Below are 24506 nucleotides of genomic sequence, written 5' to 3' on the forward strand. Positions count from 1 at the left end.
CATTTGCACCAGTCTTCCATACAATCTGGACTCTCTGCAATATCTGTACAGGTAAAATAGGTCTACAGATGATGCTATCCCTCTTGCACTACATTCAGCTCTGGATCATCTTGACAATATGGAGACCTACTTTATTCATTGACTGCATCTCAACCTTCATCACCCTAACACCAAATAACGTCATTCTTAAACTTGGGGCCTCCATCGACAACTGGCTTCTGTACTTCTTGACCAGCAGGCATTAATCAATTAGAATTGGTCATATCATTTCCTCCACCTTAGCCCTCAACACTGGTGCACCTCAGGGTTGTGTGCAGAGTCCCTGCTTCGGCTCCCTGTTCACCCTATGCACCCACATACGACGTCAACTCACTCTTAAAAGTCGCTGATTATGTCATCTTTGTCAGCTGAATCTGCAACAATGACAAGATGAAGTACGGAAAGATATCAAGAACCTAGTGACATGGGGTCAGGACAATAATCTAGATCTTCACATCTGCAACCAGAAGTGTTGGTTATTGACCTAAGGAGACAAGGAGGTGAACACAATCCTGTCCTCATCAATGGAGCTGTTGTAGAGATGGTTAACAGCTTCAAGTTCCTCAACAAACATATCACCAACAGCCTAACCTGATCCCTTCTCACCGATGCGGTGATCAAGAAAGCGCATCAGCATATTTACTTTCTTAGATGTCTGAGAAAGTTTGGCATGACCACAAGAATTCTCTTCAACTTCTGCACTCTGATGGAATCATCTTGGCTTAGTCTAACAACGGCTTTGCTCTTGACCATCTGATCCTGCAAAAAATGGTGGACATCAGACACTCGTCAACTCCTTCCATCCCACCCAATTTAAAGTTTTCATTTTAAGCTGTTTCTAGATTGCATCTTTTGTTTACTATTATATATTTTAATGTTTCTGCTTACTTTATATTTTCTGAATATACATGGCAATTTGTAAGGAGTATTAAAGATTTAACAAAATCATACGTTCTTTAAAATATGGTGCAATCATTTTTCACATACAATTGTCAACATTATTGAGTTAATTATTATTTTCCATAGTCTCATTTAAGTAATTACCCTCAAATAATTGGTCGCTATCTATGGAAGACAATCTATTATCTACTTTGGCATGAGAAAATATGATTTTTAACGCAATGTTTTGAAGGCAGCACTTGCCAGGTCCATTATTTGCGATTTTCTACATTTTTCTGAAAGGCAATGAGACCAGCACATATATAGTGTAATGACTAAAGAAGGTCAGAGCTGGGTTTTCTATGGCAGGTGATTCACCTCCTGACTGCCCATTGTCTTTCCTCCAATAACCAGAACCAAGTCTTATTGTGTTAAAATACTCCCCACTTCCCTGTTCTACATAATCTAAGTCATCTGACATTCTCCAAGCCAAAACATCTGCTCTTTTATCTTAAACTTCAGTTCACCTGCCAGTGAGCCTCATGACTATGTCATGCAGCAATGACCCAAGCAGAGCAGCAACTCAATAGAGGTTTTGTGATAGCACTCCCGAAAGCTTTTGCATGTACTGTCGAGGAGCACCAAGCACATGAAACTCCATGTGTTCCCCTCCATGCCATGCACTCTCTCAAGCCCCTGTCCCACTTAGGAGACCTAAACAGCAACCTCTGGCGACCTCTATCCTGAAAATTACAAAATATTCAGGATAGAGGCATATCTAGAAAATTACAAAATATTCAGGATAGCGGCATATCTAGACTTATTTTTTTGTGTAGGAAGGAACTGCAGATGCTGGTTCATACCAAAGATAGACACAAAATGCTGGAGTAATTCAGCAACTCATGTAGCATCGACACATCAAGGAATAGGTGATGTTTCGAGTCGGAATCCTTCTTCAGACTAAAAGATAGAGAAGGCCAGAATAAATCAGGGTTGACCTCAACAGATGACCTCAGGAAGAGTGGAGCTCATGACAGCCCATTGTTGGCTGGGTAAGATGGAGCTCATGACAGCCCATTGTTGGGGGGGTAAGATAGGAAGGAATAAAAGGATACAAACATTCGAAATATTAGGATGACTGGAAGGTGTGGGGGGGGGGGGGGGGGGGGGAAGAGGGAAAGAGGGATATAAATATAATTTATATATACATATCAGACTAAGTGGGACCCTTTGGTTCCCAGCATCACACAGGAGAGCTGGTCCCCCAACGCAATATTCCACCTCTCCACCAATTCCAATAATGCTGGTCAGTGGGGGGGGGGGGGGGGGGGGGGGGGGGAGCGCTAGTATGTGTGTTGTGGGTCAAAGGGACTGGCTTCCAGAGGGCTAGTATGGACATTGTGGGCTGAATGGATTATTGGGCTGTCAGCTCAGTCATTCTGGCCGGCAGCTCAGTCACTCAGGCTGTTGTGCACTGAAGGAACTGTTTTCCAGAGGGCTAGTATGGACATTGTGGACTGAATGGATTTTTGGATATGCAGTTCACTAAGTCATGGTAGGTGGGCTGGCACTTCAGTCACTTACGGCTGGTGGGCTGGCATTTCGCTTACTCATGGCTGGTGGGCTGGCAGCCCAGTCACTCACAGCTGGTGGTGGCAGTTCACTCAGTCACCCCTCATCCCTTCTCCCCCCCACTCTGCTCCATGCCATTCCCCTTCCCCCACACGCATTCAGTCCATCTCCCCTCAATCTCCCCCATGCACTCTTAGTGGCTCTCCACACACGCACATTCACACAGACACACACACACACACAGATACTCAGACACTCACGCAGACACACACTCAGACACACATACAGACACTCATACACAGAGACAGTCAAACACTCACACATACACAGACACTCACACTCATCCACAGACACTTACACAGACACAGCAACTCATACATACGCACGCACAGACAGACGACATGCACACACACTTTAGAAGCAATAGAGATACTATCTGCAAGCATTTTAGAACCAATAGACATTTTTTTTGCAAGCTTTAGAACCAATAGACATTTTTTGCAAGCATTTAGAACCAATAGACATTTTTTGCAAGCTTTAGAACCAAGACTTTTTTGCAAGCATTTTAGAACCAATAGACATTTTTTTGCAAGCTTTAGAACCAATAGACATTTTTTTTGCAAGCTTTTAGACATTTTTTTGCAAGCATTTTAGAACTAAAAAAGACACATTCTGAAAGCATTGTAGAACCAAGAGACACTTTTTGCAAACAGTTTAGAACCAATAGACACTTTTTGCACATTTTAGAACCTATAGACACTTTTTGCAAGCATTTTAGAACCACTAAGGACACTCACATTTGAGTAGACATGTGTTACTCACAGCTCAGAGAAACATGGCCCTCTGCCTTCCTCCATCTTGAAGAGAATGTGAGGCACTCCACTTCCGGGTTTTATAGTCCCTCCCCCTCCCACCTTTGCAAGCATTTTAGAACCAATAGAGACACTTTTTGCAAGCATTTTAGAACCAATAGACATTTTTTTTGCAAGCTTTAGAACCAATAGACTTTTTTTGCAAGCTTTAAAACCAATAGACATTTTTTGCAAGCTTTAGAACCAATAGACATTTTTTGCATTTTAGAACCAAAAAAGACACATTCTGCAAGCATTATAGAACAAAAAGAGACACTTTTTGCAAACATTTTAGAACAGAGACACTTTTTGCAAACATTTTAGAACCAATAGACATTTTTTGCGAGCTTTAGAACCAATAGACATTTTTTGCAAGCATTTTAGAACCACTAAGGGCACTCACATTTGAGTAGACATGCGTTATTCACAGCTCAGACAAACGTGACCCTCTGCCTTCCTCCATCTTGAAGAGTGAGTGAGGCACACCACTTCCTGGTTTTATAGACCAACCCCCCCCCCCCCCCCTGCCGCCAGCGGGGGCAGCAGAGATTGGGGAATTTTGTAAAAACATTAATATCTCTGTCATTTTTCATCGACGGGAAAAATCTTCAGCACACATGCGGCGGAGGGGGGCTCTGAGCAAGGTGGCCAAAAATGACGGCCGTAGGTGACGGCGTTCTCTTGGAAATCGCAGCACAGACGGCCAAAAGCGGTCAAGAACAGAGATTTAGTAATATAGATATAGATATAGCGAGAGAGAGAGAGAGAGAGAGAGAGAGAGAGAGAGAGAGAGAGAGAGAGAGAGAGAGAGAGAGAGAGAGAGAGAGAGAGAGAGAGAGAGAGAGAGAGAGAGAGAGAGAGAGAGAGAGAGAGAGAGAGAGGGAGAGAGAGGGAGAGAGAGAGAGAGAGGGGGAGAGAGAGAGAGAAAGAGGGAGAGAGGGGGAGAGAGAGGGAGAGAGGGCGTGAGGAATTTAGAAATGTAGAGATATTAATATTCAACGGTTTAAGCTGCCCAAGTGAAATATGAGGTGCTGTTTCTCTAATTTGTGTGTGGCCTCACTCTGACAGTGGAGGAGACTCAGGACAGAGATCTGTTTTTTTTTTTGTTGCTTAGAGAGGCACAATTAGGAATTCTCTCCAAACATGTAAATAACTAACTGGACCAATTGCTCTGGATGCCACACACCTTTTCCTTCCCATTGATTATTCTTTGTTAAATAATTTACATTTATTTCTCTCAGCACTTTGGAAGAATGAGAAACAAACAATTTTATTAATTAACGGATTTAATGACGGGATTATTTAAATTTCAACATTAAACTAGAGTGACTTTAGCAGGTAGAAATAAAGTGGCGGCAGAGTTAACATTATAAAATACCATTGCCTGGTTTTGTTTTGTTCTCAATCATTAATACAACAAAGAATTTTATGGGCGGTTAACAAATCTGCCTGAATCAAGTGGGTGTTTTACAGCCATGTAAATTGGTGTCATGTGATATACATGAGGCCTAATGCAATTCAAGTGGCCCACACAACAGACTGCGAATTATGAATGCTGATCTCAGTAAAACCTGGCAGGCTAGAGAGAATGGAGATTTTAAATCTGTTTTATGTGAGACCAGGACATACAGAAATGACCCCAGGGGCTTCACGAAAATCATTGTTTGAAGGTTTGCCTTCTCTCTCAAGCTCCATGATTCCAATCTGCTAAGACTTGGTCTTCTTTCAGTTGAGTGTCCCCTGTGAATTCTTCTGCTGGATGCATATTAATTGGGTCTGACTTTTAAAATAGTCTCCCACCACAGGTGGCTGTGTTATTCTCTATTAGTCAGTGGGAAGCTAATATCCCTCGGTTCTCTTCTACCTTTTAGGAGATTTTTGTTATTCTGGTATTAAAACCTCATGAGGTAGTTAAGTTAATTGCCTATTTTTCTTCCGTCTGTCCCTCCGATGACCCTCTAAATTAATTTCTTCCAACTAAAACCCCTGTCTCACGGTACGAGTCGACCCACGAGTGACCCCGAGTTAAAAACAAATGAAACTTGTGGTAATCACGTACAAGTAACGTAGCGGGAACGTCGGAACTCGTGGACGCAACTTAGCGACTTGTGGTGCTAACGGCAGGTACCACAGAAACTTGTTAACTCTTGAAAAACTTTGAACATGTTTAAAAATTTCCACGAGTCAAATTTACTCTTGGTTAAAATTTGAAACATTTAAACTCGTTGTAAGAACGTAGTAACCCATGAGTTTACCATAGCGATTCGTGAGTCTACCGTGGGCACTCTTTAACTCAGCGGGCAGGCAGCATCTTTGGAGAGAAGGAATGGGTGACGGGATGATGTTTCCAAAATTCTACTGCGTCTTTGTGTTACTCCAGCACTGTGTGTTCATTTTTTGTCACTTTTGTCACTTTGGTAGTGATTGCCCATGGGGTTCACTGTCGAGGACTTCATAATGCAGAGAGCATTATAAACAGTGGAGCGATTAACCTTGGAAAGGGAGGAGACTCCTCCCTGAGTTGGACCTAGATAAATGGATGGGAAGGGTTTAGAGGGCTATGTGCCACTTGCAGGCAAATAGGACTACCCTAAGATGCCAACTTGGACGGCACGGCCAAGCTGGGCCAAAGGACCGGTTTCCATGTTGTACAGCACCATGACTAAGGCCTATCCAGTGGGATTGACATGTTTTGTATATTTCCTCTCTAAAGATGCAGTGTATTTTGGTGACTATTCCACATTGCAGACCATAAGCACCTTCAATACCCAGAGAGAAGGGATGGGCGGGATAGGTGAGCAGGAGAGTGTGGTTGTTTGCAGTTGCAGAGGGAGGGGGCAAGGGCGATACAGTTCCCAGTCTCAACTCCTGTTCTACCGAGCATGTGGACGTGGACAGGTGGCTTGGTTGGCGTTGGCCCATGGTGTGGCAGAGCCGGCGTGCCCGCTGACTCCCATCCCCCACCCCCCCGGTTCAGGGCCACGCTGGGAGAGAGCCCCCGAGCACCTGCCCCGGGGCGACTGGCACTGACCTACTGGCGTCGCCGACGTGAAGACGGTGCAAAGCCCCCGCGCCCGGTGCAATGGGCAGGGAGCTGGAGAGGGGAGGGAAGGGGTGACACACATGGCTGGGAAGCAGAGGGGTGGGGGTGGGGGTGGCGACAGACAGGGCCAACAATGAGATGGAGAAAGACAGAAACACCTTCATGTAAAGGAGACCCACAACAGTGCATGATCTCTCTCTCGTTATAGCGGGTGATTGTCGCCTGCCCGCTGTTTCTGACGCTAAAGCTTTGGGATCATTGCCCTTCGTGTTGGCGTGGAGGGGGAGGGGGGTATTTTGCTGTTTGATCGCCCCCTGCTATCCCAGGGACAGAGAGACACAGCGGCTTTCGAGACTGGTGGGCAATCACTATCAAAGTGTCTGCCCACACAATCAGTACACCTCTCCTACACTTGTCTCCCATACTAAGTCATCCCAACCCCCCCCCCCCACCCCTCCTCCCCCACCTCCCCCCCCTCCCCCCCCCCCCCCCCCCCCCCCCCCCCCCCCCCCCCCACCTTTCCCTCCCAACTCCAGTCCCGACCCCCTGGGAAACTGAAGGAAGCGACAATCAACTGCCATGGATACAAATAATGTCATACACCAGAAAGGGCAGATGCTGGTTGACAAAAAGTGAACACACAGTGCTGGAGTAACACAAAGATGCAGCAGAATTTTGGTAACGTCATCCCGTCACCCATTCCTTCTCTCCAGAGATGCTGCCTGTCCCGCTGAGTGACCATGCTGAGGGAATTCCCACGTATATGAAGCAGAGAGAAACGCTCTGGCACTGGACGGTGCACGTTTTCCCTTTGTTGGTCATATCAATAGATGCGGCCGCGCTGAATTCTATCTTTAACTCAAAGCCGCAGGAGCTGTCTTCTTTAACACTGTTACTTCGCCGCCACCGCCTCCTTGCTGCACAATGGCAGCGAGTGCGGGGCCGAAATTCTGCCTAGTTTTTTTAAGTTCGGAAATTGAATAACATTCAATACTGAATCAGAATATACTTACTGTATGAGATGCTGTCCAGCTCCTCTATTTGATACTTAAAATTTGATACTTCATTCACGGTTGGCTCAAGTCACTCGGGAGACGAACTTGGTAACTCGAGAGAGGAACTTGGGACATCGCAGAAATGAGAAGTAAACGGCAAACTTAGACTTACACGTGGGAACTCGTTTAAACTCGTGAACATAAACTTGGAATCACGAGTGTGATTTTTTTTCTTTCACTCGGGATCACTCGTGGGTGGACTCGCACCGTGAGACAGGGCTATTAAGATTGATCATTCTAGAAACTTCCAGCAACCAGGACAGGATTTTTACTCACGATGCTCCGGGGAAAAAGTGTGACAAATATTTTAACGTTTTCATGGTCCACCAGTTCGCCAAATGCAGATTGAGTACTGCAGTAAAAACCACAACTGCTCATTCCCTGAGCCGGGCTCAAAATATATCATCACAATTATATACTTAGTTGTAGGAACTACAAGAAGTATCATGAAGGTAGATTCCAAGTTGAGGAGGACCATTGGTGTGCTTCCATTGTGGTTCAGTGACACTTGTTCACATGGAAAATTCTTTAGTAACTGGGAGATTCACTTCAGCCTTAATTCTAGTCTCTATTGTTTTATATTGGAGGTATTTATTTCTGAAAGGGGGGGATTATTCTCAAACCTTGCAAAGAAAACAAATACATAGAAGATCCTAGATTATAGACACTCAGATGAGTTATTGTAGAAAGTATCTCTGCCCTCTACTCAAGTGTGCGTTTGATGGAGTCTACTGACCAAGAAAAGCCCAGTTATGATTTTTATGACCATCGCGATCTCTTAAGGTTTTGCTTAATTCTAAAGGATCTACAGAATAATGTAAGGCATAGGTAGAGTGGACGTGGAAAGGATGCTTCCACTGGTGGGAGAGTCTAGGACCAGAGGTCATAGCCTCAGATTTAAAGGGCACTGTTTTAAAATGGAGGTGAGGAGGAACTTCTTTATTCAGAGGGTAGTTAATCTGTGGAACTCATTGCCACAGGGGGCTGTGGAGGCTAAGTCAGAGGATATTTTTTAAGGCAGAGATAGACAAGTTCTTGATTAGAATGGATGTCAAGGGTTATGGGGAGAATTCAGGAAAATAGGATTAGGTGGCAGAGATCAGCCATGATTGAATGGCGGAGTAGACTCGATGGGCCGAATTCCCTATAACTTGTGAACTTGTGAACTTGTAAAGTTAATGAAGGAAAATTGCTAATGCTGGTTCAAGATTTGCATCTACTAAACGTTTCAGACAAGACGACCAGTGCTCTCTTGAAGGAAAAGAGCATTAAGGCAAATTTAAGCCACCCGGCAACCTGATACCTGTGGAAGGAGAGCTGTTTTGGTCAGGGGTCCAAGCCCAACCTACAAACATCTAACAAGGATATCCCAACAATATCCCAGCTGGAAGAAAGTACAGGGCAGAATGTAGTCAGATGAGAATGAGAGAGAAGCAGCCTTTTTCTGGCAATTTTCATGGAACCCACAAGAAGATTCCTTCCCCATTGTCCTCACAAAAGCAGTTTTAGTACTTACAACTGAATCCAACCAACAGCCTCAGGCCACAACAGTCATTCACAATCTCATAATTGTAAACAAAAGAAAATGCCCATTCACAAGGCGGTGCTATTGAGATGTATGCACATTATAACACAATATCTTCCCGGTGGAATCTGAGAAACAGAACGCGGGAATGAAATTCATCTTCACAAACAGCCAGCATTTACGGAACACAACTAAAAATCTCTCATATGGTTTGATTTTATAAACAGAGAGGATAAGCTCAGGGGCGACCGCGCATTTGCGGTTGCAGCTCCTAGACTGTGGAACATCATCCCTCTTCCCATCAGAACTGCCCCCTCCATCAACTCTTTTAAGTCGAGACGTAAAACTCATCTTTAGTCTCAAGCCTTTCTTGACGTCATCTGAGGGAGGGCTATATGTATGTATTTATGTATGTACTTAATCTATGAAACACTGTTGTATAACGTTAGTACCTCCACCAATGTAAAGCACTTTGGTCAACGAGAGGTGTTTTTTAAATGTGCTATAGAAATAAAAGTGACATGACATGAAGTGGTGGAGGCAGGTTCATTGGTATCATTTAAAAATAAATTGGATAGGCATATGGATGAGAAGGGAATGGAGGGTTATGGTATGAGTGCAGGCAGGTGGGACTAAGGGGAAAAAAAGTTGTTCGGCACGGACTTGTAGGGCCGAGATGGCCTGTTTCCGTGCTGTGATTGTTATATGGTTATATATGGTTATATGACGACTTGACTTTTCAACTGGGGCAGACGAAATGTATAAGAAGGAACAGCAGATGCTGGTTTAAACCAAAGATAGACAAAAAAAGGTTGAGCAACTCAACTGGACAGGCAGCATCTCTGGAGAGAAGGAATGGTTATAATTTGGAATAATTTTATTGTTTTGTGGCTACCAGAGATAGTGAGCAGGACAAAAAAAGATACTTAAAAGAAACTAATCAAAATCTGTCCAAACAGCGAATATTATTTGGGAAATTATTTTTGGGCTGTTTGCTAAAATTATGTAGTGGTGAATATTTTTTTTAACTGTTAGATTTATAAATAAAATACATGCCGATCATCACTCTATTGCGACAAAATTATCTTCACAAAGAACAGAGGCAGGCATGGAGATGTACACCATCTGTAGTTGACCTCAAGTTTACAAGCAGAATGGATTCACTTCATTAGATCACATTCCCTAAGGGAAATGTTGATGACTGACCTTAAGAGGACAGAGGCCGGTTGTTACTGAACATTACCAAGCTTCATTATTAGACTACTCATGTATATGATTAATTAATAGAATATTCAGCAATTTGGGAACCAAATTATTTTTCATTCAGATTCAATGCAGATGACATACCATAATCTGGAATTAAATCTTAATTCCGCAAAGACCGCTCCCTTCGCAACTCCCTTGTCAATTTGTCCCTTCCCTCCTGTACCACCCCCTCCCCGGGCACTTTCCGTTGCAACCGCAAGAAATGCAACACCTGTCCCTTCACCTCCCCCCTCGACTCCATTCAAGGACCCAAGCAGTCGTTCCAGGTGCGACAAAGGTTCACCTGTATCTCCTCCAAACTCATCTACTGCATCCGCTGCTCTAGATGTCAACTGATTTACATCGGGGAGACTAAGCAGAGGTTGGGCGATCGTTTCGCCGAACACCTCCTCTCAGTCCGCAATAACCTACCTGAACTCCCGGTGGCTCAGCACTTCAACTCCCCCTCCCATTCCCAATTCGACCTCTCTGTCCTGGGTCTCCTTCATTTCCAGAGTGAACAACACTGGAAATTGGAGGAACAGCACCTCATATTCCACCTGGGTAGCCTGTCTCCTCCCCTTCCTTAACCCTCGAGCTGTCTCCTCCCATTCCCCCGCCCTCAGGCTCCTCCTCCTCCTTTTTTCCTTCCTTCTCCCCCCCACCCCCATCAGCCTGAAGAAGTGTTTCGGCCAGAAACGTCGCCTATTTCCTTCGCTCCATAGATGCTGCTGCACCCGCTGAGTTTCTCCAGCATTTTTGTGTGCCTTCGATCTTCCAGCATCTGCAGTTCCTTCTTGAACACCCCGTTCCTGCCTTCTTCCCATATCCCCTGACTCTGCTATATTTAAGAGCCCTATCTAGCTCTCGCTTGAAAGCATCCAGAGAACCTGCCTCCACCGCCCTCTGAGGCAGAGAATTCCACAGACACTCTCTGTGAGAAAAAGTGTTTCCTCGTCTCCATTCTAAATGGCTTACTACTTATTCTTAAACTGTTGCCCCTGGTTCTGGACTCCCCCAACATCGGGAACATGTTTCCTGCCTCTATGGTGGCCGATTAGGAAAAGGGGAGATGCAAAGAGACCTGGGTGTCATAGTACACCAGTCATTAAAAGTAGGCATGCAGGTGCAGCAGGCAGTGAAGAAAGTGAATGATATGTTAGCATTCACAGCAAAAGGATTTGAGTATAGGAGCAGGGAGGTTCTACTGCAGTTGTACAGGGTCTTGGTGAGACCACACCTGGAGTATTGCGTACAGTTTTGGTCTCCTAATCTGAGGAAAGACATTCTTGCCATAGAGGGAATACAGAGAAGGTTCACCAGACTGATTCCTGGGATGTCAGGACTTTCATATGAAGAAAGACTGGATAGACTCGGTTTGTACTCGCTAGAATTTAGAAGATTGAGTGGGGATCTTATAGAAACTTACAAAATTCTTAAGGGGTTGAACAGGCTTGATGCAGGAAGATTGTTCCCGATGTTGGGGGAGTCCAGAACAAGGGGTCACAGTTTAAGGATAAGGGGGAAATCTTTTAGGACCGAGATGAGGAAAACATTTTTCACACAGAGAGTGGTGAATCTCTGGAATTCTCTGCCACAGAAGGTAGTTGAGGCCAGTTCATTGGCTATATTTAAGAGGGAGTTAGATGTGGCCCTTGTGGCTAAAGGGATCAGGAGGTATGGAGGAAAGGCAGGCACTGGATACTGAGTTGGATGATCAGCCATGATAATATTGAATGGCGGTGCAGGCTCGAAGGGCCGAATGGCCTACTTCTGCACCTATTTTCTATGTTTCTATGTTTCTATCCTGTCCAAGCCCTTAACAATCATATGTTTCAATGAGATTGCCTCTCATCCTTCTAAACTCCATAGTGTACAAGCCCAGCTGCTCCATTCTCTCAGCATATGACATCCTGCTCCATTCTCTCAGTCCTGCCATCCCGGGAATTAACCTTGTAAACCTACGCTGCACTCCCTCAATAGCAAGAATGTCCTTCCTCAAATTAGGGGACCAAAACTGCACACAATACTCCAGGTGTGGTTTCACTAGGGCTCTGTACAACTGCAGAAGGACTTCTTTTCTCCTTTATTCGATTCCTCTTGTTATAAAGGCCAACTTACTCTGTTAATTGGCTTTCTTCACTGCCTGCTGTTACTGCATGCTTACTTTCATAGACTGGTGTACAAGGACCCCCAGATCCCGTTGTACTTCCCCTTTTCCCAACTTGACGCCATTTAGATAGTAATCTGCCTTCCTGTTTTTGCTACCAAAGTGGATAACCTCACATTTATCCGCATTAAACTTCATCTGCCATGCATCTGCCCACTACCCCATAATTAATTAATTCGTCCACTATAGGAAACGAAAGCTAAAGAAATGCCTAGAAATGTAATCATAGAGCATATAATTATTGTGCCTTAACAAACCTTCAGGATTGGGGAGGACCTGCTGCTATTTCAGCTGAGGACAGATGAGGCCAGTGTGGGAACTGCAGACTCTTCTACAGGAGGAGGCCAGGTGGGTGGTTTGGGAAATGGTAAGCTCCATCCACTACTTATGCAAAGCCTTTGTGTGCTCTCCATGTATGGCTTCCTGAATGTATGTTCAGCACTTCGAACAGCCACATGCCTGAGGTTCCCAGAAGCCATCGGGGAGCGTTCCACATTTTCAAGAAAGCATTTCTCACCGTGAACCTTTATGGGTAGAGAGCTGTGTGATACAACAGAAGCTGGTTAGTAGGGGACCTTTGCCTTCCACGTGCAGTGTGCAAGATTCATCCTCTTGTATCCTTTGGTGATCAAGGCCACAATGATATGGTTCTCAGCCTTTGAAATGCAGATGTCATGTATATATTGCAACTGACTATTGAGGTTTTGGGTGAGCTTAGTTTTGGAGAATACTCCCCGTAGATTAAACAGTATTGCATTGGTTCTGTAGATTAGCTCCGTCCCTGTGGGATGTTTGCTGGAGCTGAGTTGGAACACTGCAGTGAGAAATATTGAGCGTAGCATTGGGGAATGATGAACCATGTTTAGCATTAGTCTTCATTGAAAATGGTTCTGTTATGGATGTGGGGATTAGTATCATGACATGCATGGCATCAAATGTAAGATGGAGAGCCGAATTTGAAGAGTTCTGTAATAGTATTGGTTATGAAAAGGTTTCAGTACCAATGTACCCATGTAAGGTCTGATTTGTCAGCATAGTGCTTAAAACAATGTTTTTCACTGTATCTTCGTCTACATAATATAGTAAACCAACAAAACCAACCGTGATCAGCACTGAGATCTTTACATCAGGACCAGGTCTTCAGTCTTCTGGAAATCAGTCTGGTCACCTCCTTCATTTCAACCCATAGTCACTCCTTGGGCACCCATGCAATTTGAAGCCCTCCCTAGGCGTCAACCTCCTGTAGCAGTGAAACAGCCGTCAACTTCCATGCAGTTGCTGCCTTGTTGTGACTACTCCAGCAGTGGATGGGTTCAGTTCTCACCTCCCCTTTAAGTTGTAGTTTCAACCGACTGTCGCTAATTACAGTTATTGCGTGGGACTCCTGAAATTACTCTGTATTTATGTGCTTGAATAAGCAAAGCAATGTGATTTCTGCTTTCTGAGCACAAGGTATGTGTGTGAAAATCATGGATTCTGATGGCACGCAGCCTAACAGCACAGGCCCCCTTGTCACAATCATTTGATCTGCAGCACAATTTTCCAGAGCTTGTTTAAATGTATAAAACACATAAGCAGTACGATATGGTGAGTATTGTTTCAATGTCAGAGTGCTGTGAAGAATGGTGCTTTTCAATCGCAATGCAAACGGTTATCAGTTAAAAATATATAAACATGCCATATACCTGTAACAATGCAGGTAGTTGAACAAGTTTATGAAGACTGGTCATTGTAACCATGTCAGTTGCTGAGCAGTTTATATCTGAACAGAGACCACAATGCAATGAGTGGGAAGCACCAGAGGACTTGCTTGCATTGCTTGATGCTAGTCTTTGCCTTTACAAAGGTCTGGTACACTATGGCAGAAGGAGGTGGTGGAAAGGATTGTTGGGCTGATTGTAACTTGCTAATTCATGGCACAACATGGGAGGCTGTGAGCTACACCTGCCAACCCACCAGTGGAGGTCAATGTGCAAGGAATGGATGAGGTACCATTGGGCTACAGTAAGTCCAAGTCCTGAGTTTGGAGGCCGGAGCCCCGAGGCCTGAGGTCGCATAGGGGAGCTGCTGAGGACGAATGGGGACCCGGAGTGGAGGACAGTCAAGGAAAAAAGGGGGGGGGGGGGGGGGGCTGGCATGAGGGGGCTGCTGCAAAGCAATGGGGATCGGATGCGGGATGGGGTGGGGGGGGGGGGGGGCATTATTGGGGAAATAAAAGGGATACTTTGTGACTTGATCGGCACCCTTGACATGGCGACTCTTTGTATACCTGGGTATGCAAAATAAAGTTTCTCACTATGATTTGTGACATGTGACAATAAAAGTATCTAATCCAATCTCATCTAATCTAATCTAATCTATCCCTCTAGGCACACACTCAGAGGACACTGGGAGGAGATACCTACAGTGGTCAATGTCAGTAATAAGTAGCAGGCAATCATCTATACTGGTGGGGAAAAAGAGCTGCCCTATTATTATATCTAGCATATTTTTGTGGAGATTTTACCATGCAAAGATCCATTAGAGAAATATTATAAAAAACATGTCCCTCCATTGTAGAAAGGGAATAAGCACCACGATTATCCATGGAAGAGCAAGAATTACCATTAGATTTTCTTTTAAAGATACATTTCCTGTTTATTGTAAATTCCTTTAGGCAATGTTCAATTAAAGTAGAAAAACATCCCAAGCTTAATTATAGGAAGAGAAAGCCAAAAAGCTAATTAAAACTGTTGCAGTAGAGGGAAATATTGAAGCAGAGGTATTGAGCTTTGGAGGAAAAGTATAGGCATGATGGAACAAGAGGAATCAATGCACATTAGGTTGGTGACAGAGGAATCGATGATTTGTACAATTTGGATTTGGATTTGGACATTGGAGAATGTTCGGGGTAGAGGATGGTCAAATTTAAATGTAAAGATTAAAAAGATGCCAGAAACTAATGGAGTCAGGAAGAACAGGGATGGTCAACCAAAGATGTGCAGGTTTGTAGGTTAATTGGCTTCTGTAAATCGTCCTTATGGTGCAGGAGAGAACTAGTGTACAGGTGATTGTTGGTCAATAAGAAACTCGGTGGGCCGAAGGGCCTGTTTCCATGCTATATCTCTAAACTAAACTAAACTAAACTAAAGTAAACTGAACTAAACTGTCAGACTTCAATACATTTCCTCATTTGATTTAACACAAAAGAAAGATTATATATTTTATTGCCTTATTATAGGAAGTTCCACAGTGCCTCACAGTCAATTGATCATTTTTGAAAGGTAGCAATATTATGTCTGCAAATTTGCAAATAACATGCTTCAAATAGTGTCATGGAATTGCTAATATTCAATTGGGCTTGAGTTAAACGTCACCCAAAAATGTATACTTTTGGCAATGCAGTACTGCTCCATGTTCAAATTGGAGAGTGGGGCTTGACATTTTGTTCCCAAACCGTGAGACTCAGATATAAGAACATTACAGCTGAAGCAATATAGTGCTTAATTAGCTGAGCCACAGAATGAGTTGAGAAATTGGGTGGGTGATTGCAACCCTGTTTCAACGAATGCAATCAACCTGGCATGCACAATCAAATAAGATCAAATAGAACAAGTTGTCCCACAACATTAGGCTGTGCACGCCATACGCAAGAAGAAGTTGAGAAATCAAAAGTTCCTCTTTTGGCAATTAAATAAAGAATGAGTAGTTTGGATTTCATTAAGGCTGATTAGATACCGAACAGGGGAACTATGATGGAACCTGGTTACAAATATATGTTCAGGTCAGGTCGGGAGGAGTTCCCCTCGCCACAGGTACCATGTAATCCCGTGCTACCTGCTCCATGGTCGGATAAACTGTCCCCCCCACCTGGTTTGCCAGGTGAGGATGGGGCTGTGGACCCCCAGCAGGACCAAAAACAAGACCTGTCAAAGGGCGGATGAGCTTCTAGCGAGCCAACGGCCATCCACACTTCAGTAGAAGTTGCGATCACTCTCGTATATAGCATTGTAAGGAATGTTGATAAAGCACTCACACCAAAATCCTATACTTCGAGTGGTGGTAGTCCGCAGGAACTGGAGGACAGAGATGTGTGGTGCGTCCGTCACCGTTCCCGTTGGAAACCAGCACCACTGTGTCGCTAATGTTTTCAATAATGATGAATGAATTTGTCAAAGAACTGCTTCTAAAATCCTGGTAAACGATGACGTGGTTATTCTAAATATAGGTTTGTACATGAGGTGGTGCTAGAGGATTAGATGCTTATAAATGCTGTACCTTTGTTTGCAAGAAGATTTGAAGTTTAACCCTGCTGAGAAACTCATAAAACCTGTGGTCAGAAATAAATCTATAGACATTTGGACAAGTAAGGAGAGAAACCACAGATCTGTTAAAAGCAAATTGTGCTTTACTAATTTGCCTGTGTTTTCTGATGTGGTAACAGAAAGGGTTTTTGACAGTAATGTGGTGGTATTATGTATAAATACTTTCAAAAGGCATTTGCTGAAATGTTACATAATATGCCTGTCAGCAAAACTGAAATCTATGGAATAATAAGTGGGAGAAGCAGCATGAATACAAAATTGCTTTAAGGGCACGAAATGGGGAGTTGCGATGAATGGTTACATTCTGGGGTAGATGGTGGCGTGGTGTTCCATAAAACCCTGGTACCAGTACCACAACTTCCTTCATATTAGCTTAGTTAAGTTTAGAGATACAGCGCGGAAACAGTGATCCCCACACATTAAGAAAGACTGGATAGACTCAGCTTGTACTCGCTAGAATTTAGAAGAGTGAGGGGGGATCTTATAGAAACTTACAAAATTCTTAGGGGGTTGGACAGGCTAGATGCAGGAAGATTGTTCCCGATGTTGGGGAATTCCAGGACAAGGGGTCACAGTTTAACGATAAAGGGGAAATCCTTTAGGACCGAGATGAGGAAAACATTTTTCACACAAAGAGTGGTGAGTCTCTGGAATTCTCTGCCACAGAGGGTAGTTGAGGCCAGTTCATTGGCTATATTTAAGAGGGAGTTAGATGTGGTCCTTGTGGCTAAAGGGATCAGGGGGTATGGAGAGAAGGCAGGTACAGGATACTTAGAATAGAATATAGAATAGAATAGTTTCTTTATTGTCATTGTAACATGGGCCATGTACAACGAAATTTAAAATGTCAGCCAGTCAGTGCAGCATTCAAACATTTCTAAAGCTAACGAAACATCCACGGTAAAATAATAAAGATAAGCAATAAATAAAAAACACAGACAAAGCACGCATACACACCCAACCCTCCATCCTTCTGTCGATTTCACCGTTACCACAGTCCCTTAGTCTGTATCGCCCCTGCGTTCCTTGGCGGCCACATTTAGTGCTTTTATAGCAGTGGGGTAAAAACTGTTTTGTAGTCTATTTGTCCTTGTCCTTGTGGATCTGTACCGTCTGCCTGACGGCAACAGTTCAAACAGGGAGTGTCCGGGGTGGGAGATGTCCTTTATTATATTCTGGGTTTTTTTTTGGTGCCCATACTGTGTAGGTCCTCCAAGGTAAGGAGAGGGCAGCCGACAATCCTCTGGGCGTTGTCAATGGCCCTCTGGAGCGCTTTCCTCTGAGCCACTGTGCAGCTGGTGTACCACACGCATACACAGTATGTTAGTATGCTCTCAATGGAGCACAGATAAAAGGACAGCAGCAGCCTCTGAGTGATGTTGTTCTTCCTGAGCACCCGCAGGAAGTGCAGTCTCTGCTGACCTTTTTCAGCAGCGTGGTGTTCACGCTCCACGTCAGGTCCTCCTCAATATGGATTCCCAAGAAGCGGAAATCCGCCACCCTCTCTACACAGTCCCCTCTGATGGTCAGTGGTACCATGTCCGTTTGTGATTTCCTGAAGTCTATTATTACCAGTCTTTGAGGTGTTGAGGAGCCCTTTATTTTTCTTCGCACCACCCTGTCAGCTGCTCCACCTCATCCCGGTAGGCGTACTCGTCCCCCGCGGAGATGAGTCCCACCACTGTAGTGTCATCCGCAAATTTGACAATGGTGTTGCTGTGGTGGACTGGGGTGCAGTCATGCGTGTAGATGGTGTAGAGCAGGGGGCTCAGTACACAGCCCTGTGGAGAGCCGGTACTGAGGCTGAGGGCCGTGGATGTGTGATGGCCCACTCTGACTCTCTGGCTTCGACCCGACAGGAAGCTATTTATCCACGTACAGGTGGAGTGTGGAAGTCCCAAGTCCCCCAGTTTGTCCACCAGTTTGTGGGGAAGGATAGTATTAAAAGCAGAGCTGTAGTCCACAAAGAGCATCCGCACGTAGCTCCCCCGCTGCTCCAGGTGAGACAGTGCAGCATGGAGAGCTGTGGCTACAGCGTCCTCTGTGGATCTATTCGCTCTAGTTGGATGATCAGCCATGATCATATTGAATGGCGGTGCGTGCTCGAAGGGCCAAATGGCCTACTCCTGCACCTATTTTCTATGTTTCTTTGTTTCTATTAACACCATCCTACACCCACTAGGGAAATATTTTTTTTTATATGTTCCAAACCAATTAACCTACAAACCTGTACGTCTTTGGAATGTGGGAGGAAACCGAAGGTCTTGGAGAAAACCCACGCAGGTCACGGGAAGAAGGTAAAACTCCGTACAGACAACACCCATAGTCGGGATCAAACCAGAGTCTCCGACACTGCAAGCGCTGTAAGAGAGCAACTCTACCACTGCGCCAACGTGTCACCATTCTTTTATATGCTAAAGGAATGTATGTACATCCCATACTTGTCAAAATATCTATAAATTTAATTTCTGACCGCAGATTTTATGAGCTTCCACAGCAAGGTTAAACTTTAAATTTTCTCGTGAACAAAGGTACAGGATTTATGACTCCAATATGTGGAGTTGGGAGTACAGGACATCATTTCATGATGTATAGCCGTTACCTAACTTGAAGGTTGAATAATGAGGATAAGATGGGCAGACTTCAAGAGGATGACAGCGGAAAACACATGCAAAAAGAAATTAAATATAGAGCAATGCTATGTGATAAACTTCTTAAAAGAACAGCAAAGAACTTTAAGCCCTTTGATAGATTGGATATTTTTAGATTGTTCTTCTTAAAGTGTAAGCAGAGAGGTGGTTTGATCAATGTGTTCAAAAATAAAGTGAATAAGTAGAAATTATTTTGCTGTTGAACTATGGGGGTCCATGAAAAGAGTTAAGGCTTTGGACTGATTAGATTGTCCTTCCAGAGAATCAGCATGGACTCAATTGGTTTCTTTTGAGGAACTTTTGAATTGATTGAAAGATACGGTATGGAAACGGGCTCTTTGGTCTACCGAGCACATCGACCCATTCACACTCATTCTATGTTATCCCACTTTCACCTCCTCACCCTCCATATAAAGGAACAATTTACAGAGGCCAATTAACCTACACACCCTCATCTTTGGGACGTGAGAGGAAAGCAGAGCACCCGGAGGAAACACACATGTTCTTCTGGAAAATGTGCAGACTCCACTCAGAGAGCACCCGGCGTCAGGGTCAAACCCGGATGCCACAATGCCGCCCATAAGATTCTTTGATTATTCTCATTGTCTGTGCTGAATTATTTAATCTCAGTCAAGGTAATAGTAAAGGTGGTGCAGTTGCTTAGAGATGGGGACAAATCATACAGATCACAATTGCTGTCTTCAGCATTTGGAATTAATTTAGATCTGTTATTGGACTGTGCAGAAGACAGCTGCTGCCATACAACACATTTAACAGCAGCAAGAGAAAATGAATTGTTACACTGTGAAGTGATGACCTGTGACTGTGTTATGTAAAGGGGCTGCCTTCCTTTCTGCTGCAAAACATGCCTGGAGGCATGGCATGTTGCTAATGGCATGTTGGCCTTCATAATAAGAGGAGTTGAGTATAGGAGCAAAGAGGTCCTTTTGCAGCTGTACAGGGCCCCAGTGAGACCACACCTGGAGTATTGTGTGCAGTTTTGGTCTTCAAAAGTGAGGAAGGACATTCTTGCTATTGAGGGAGTGCAGTGTAGGTTCACAAAGTTAATTCCCGGGATGGCGGGACTGTCACATGTTGAAAGAAGGGAGCGACTGGGCTTGTATACACTGGAATTTAGAAGGATGAGAGGATATCTTATTGAAACATATAAGATTATTAAGGGATTGGACATGTTAGAGGTAGGAAACATGTTCCTGATGTTGGGGGAGTCCAGAACCAGGGGCCACAGACTAAGAATAAGGGTTAGGCCAATTAGAACAGAGATGAGGAAAAAGTATTTTAACCCAGAGAGTTGTGAATCTGTGTAATGATTTGCCTCTGAAGGCAGTGGAGGCCAATTCTTTGGATGCTTTCAAGAGAGAGTTGGATACTCTTAAAGATAGCGGACTCAAGGGATATGCGGAGAAGGCAAGAACGGGGTACTGATTGTGGATGATCAGCCTTGATCACAGTGAATGGCTGTGCTGGCTTGAAGGGCCAAATGGCCTACTCCTGCACTTATTGTCTATTGTCTATTGGAGGGTGAAATTCAGTTTTAGCAGGGCGCAGACGGACAGTACCAGATCTGCCCCTTTCAGACATCTTGTCCTATCTTCTCCTCAATTAAAACAGACAATCTAATATATATTAATTAGTCTGATTAAAGTTGAATTTTAACCTCCTGCTCCTTTGATTCCCATGCATGAAGATAGTATCATCTTTAAAGACACAGTGAGCACTATTTTTAATATCAGAAACTCATTTTATTTCATACTCTTGTGAAACAGTTTGGAAATATTTTTCCATGTTACATGTTCCCACAAAGTGAACTTGATATTTTTGAACCATATATTTTTTTTTACTTTCCAAATCTCATCTTCTTCCAGGCTCCAGTTAAAAGTATTGCTGCTGTAACTTGCAATTTTGCAACTCAGTGATGGGCCTGTCCCACTTACGCGACTTTTTCGGCGACTGCCGGCACCCATCATAGGTCGTTGCAGGTTGCTGAAAATTTTCAACATGGAAAATCCAGCGACGACCAGACAGATGCTACGACTCTTTGGGTGACTGAGGAAACTACTCACGACCATACAGGTGACACCCTGGCGACATGTCGCGGGGTGAAGCCTGTATGGTCGTGAGTAGTTGCCCAGAGTCGTACCTTGTTCTGGTCGCCGCTGGATTTTCAACATGTTGAAAATTTTCAGCGACCTGCTTCAACTATGACAGGCACCTGCAAGTTGCTGAAAAAATCACGTAAGTGGGACAGACCCATTACAATGAAATCTTAGACACTCAATGGGTCAGGCAGTATCCCTGGAGAACATGGATAGGAGACATTTCAGGCCGGGACCCTTCCTCAGAATGATGTAGGGTCCCGAGCTGAAATGTCACCTTTCCATGTCCTCTGGGGTACTACCTTACCTGCTGAGTTCCTCCAGCACTGCATCTGTTTTTGTAAACCAGCATCTGCAGTTCCTCGTTTTTACGATGATATCAAGATTTGTGAGCACTGAAAGTCTAGGCCTTGAAACAAGAAGAGCAGCTGCCTTTGCTTCTGAAGGAATTGAGTGTTGGGGTGACCACGTCAGATTCCACAGAACGTGCAAGGTCATTCTCACTGGCGATGATGTGTTTCACCAGACACCGGGCTGCTTCCTCAATGTTGACGTTTTCCTGCAGATGATGAAAGTAAAAATATGCATAAATTTATTGACGATAAAATGAATGGCGCTTATATATTGGATCATATCTATGAATAGTCATTACTGGTCTTAATGACTACAAGCCTGTCGCACTGACTTCTGTATTCATGAACAACCTTGAAAGGCTTGTGCTGGCCATATCACAAACCCCCTGCTGGACCCTCTGCAGTTTGCATAATGGGCCAATAGATCTGTGGATGACACAGCCAACCTGGGCCTGCACTTCATAGAATAGAATAGAATAGAATAGTTTCTTTATTGTCATTGTAACATGGGCCATGTACAACGAAATTTAAAATGTCAGCCAGTCAGTGCAGCATTCAAACATTTCTAAAGCTAACGAAACATCCACGGTAAAATAATAAAGATAAGCAAATAAATAAAAATCACAGACAAAGCACGCATACACACCCAACCCTCCATCCTTCTGTCGATTTCACCGTTACCACAGTCCCTTAGTCTGTATCGCCCCTGCGTTCCTTGGCGGCCACATTTAGTACTTTTATAGCAGTGGGGTAAAAACTGTTTTTTAGTCTATTTGTCCTTGTCCTTGTGGATCTGTACCGTCTGCCTGACGGCAACAGTTCAAACAGGGAGTGTCCGGGGTGGGAGATGTCCTTTATTATATTCTGGGTTTTTTTATTGCAGCGGGAACTGTGTAGGTCCTCCAAGGTAAGGAGAGGGCAGCCGACAATCCTCTGGGCGTTGTCAATGGCCCTCTGGAGCGCTTTCCTCTGAGCCGCTGTGCAGCTGGTGTACCACACGCATACACAGTATGTTAGTATGCTCTCAATGGAGCACCGATAAAAGGACAGCAGCAGCCTCTGAGTGATGTTGTTCTTCCTGAGCACCCTCAGGAAGTGCAGTCTCTGCTGGACCTTTTTCAGCAGCGCAGTGGTGTTCACGCTCCACGTCAGGTCCTCCTCAATGTGGATTCCCAGGAAGCGGAAATCCGCCACCCTCTCTACACAGTCCCCTCTGATGGTCAGTGGTACCATGTCCGTAGTGGTACCATCCTCCTGCACCTGGACCGCCAAGGGATCTATGCAAGGATTTTGTTTGTTGATTTTAGCTCTGCATTCAACACCATTGTGCCAGAGCTACCACACTCTGAACTTTCCAAGTTGACTGTTCCTGAATACCTCTGCCGGTGGATCACCAGCTTCCTGACAGACAAGAAGCAGCATGTGAGGCTGGGAAAGCACATCTCGGACCCGCAAACACTCATCATAGGAGCATCGCAAGGCTGCATACTCTCCCCTCGCCTCTACTCTCTCTACACCAATGACTGCACCTCCACTTATTCCTCTGTCAAGCTTCTCAAGTTTGCGGACGACACAACCCTGATTCGACTGATCCAGGATGGGGAGGAATCTGCCTACAGACAGGAAGTGATGCAGCTGACATCCTGGTGCCATCATAATAACCTAGAGCTCAATGCTCTTAAGACAGTGGAATTGATTGTAGACTTTAGGAGAGCTCCCCCTCCCCTCACCCCACTCACCATCAACAAGACCAGTCACATCTGTGGAGTCTTTTAAGTTCCTGGGAACCATCAATTTAAATGGAGGGGCCACCATTGACTCCACAGTCAAAAAGGCACAACAGAGGATGTATTTCCAGCGGCAGCTGAGGAAGTACAATCTGCCACAGGCAATGATGGTCCAATTCTACACGGCCATCGTAGAGTCTGTCCTCACCTTCTCCATCATGGTCTGGTTTGGCTCAGCACGACCAAGCACGACACCCAGAGGCTGCAGCAAATCGTCCGATCAGCTGAGAAGGTTATTGGCTGCAATCTTCCCTCCATTGACAAACTGTACACAGCAAAGGCCAGGAAGCGAGTGGGTAAGATCATCTCATTCATTCTTTCATTCATTCATTCAATACAATTAAAATGTCTTAATATTTTGGCTAGGATTACTTTCAATGTCTTTTACACCTCACTGATTTTCATTGCACCATCAAAGCAACCATGTCATTACCTGTCTAGACTCAAACAGGTAGGGGGCTGCACAGTGGCGCAGCCATAGAGTTGCTGCCCTACAGTGCCGGTTGCTGGCTTACAGTGCCAGAGATCCAGGTCCAATCTTGACCATGGGTGCTGTCTGCACAGAGTTTATACATTCTCCCTGTGACCGCATGGATTTCTCCGGGTACTCCAGTTTCCACCCACAATCCAAAGACATACAGATTTGTAGATTAATTGGCTTCTGTAATTTGTCCCTAGTATATGCAGGATTGAACTAATATATTGGTGATTGCTGATTGCCGTGGAATCTGTGGGCCGAAGGGTCTGTTCCCATGCTGTATCTCTAAACTAAACTAAACCCTGAAAATCCCCTCTGAACTCTGCTTGACTATTTATCTTTCTTTCTATAAAATGTTCCATAAATGCAGAATGATTGAGTTTCAAATTATCTGAGCAAACTTTAATGTATGATGCTTAATGTCAAATTTAATTTCA

At 44.4% G+C, this 24506-nt stretch overlaps 1 protein-coding gene across 1 annotated transcript in view; it reads right to left on the reverse strand.

The window, feature by feature from the left end:
• Positions 1–21089: 21089 nt before the first annotated feature.
• The window catches only part of rab38b (RAB38b, member of RAS oncogene family), a 35329-nt gene continuing 31912 nt past the window's right edge, over positions 21090–24506 (reverse strand). The window contains exon 3 of the mRNA XM_055637255.1: positions 21090–22010. Within this exon, the coding sequence (XP_055493230.1) occupies positions 21855–22010 (156 nt within the window). The 3' untranslated portion in view covers positions 21090–21854. The remainder of the gene's footprint in view (positions 22011–24506) is intronic.

This window comes from Leucoraja erinacea, chromosome 6 (genome assembly GCF_028641065.1).
Source record: "Leucoraja erinacea ecotype New England chromosome 6, Leri_hhj_1, whole genome shotgun sequence".
Lineage (NCBI taxonomy): Eukaryota > Metazoa > Chordata > Chondrichthyes > Rajiformes > Rajidae > Leucoraja > Leucoraja erinaceus.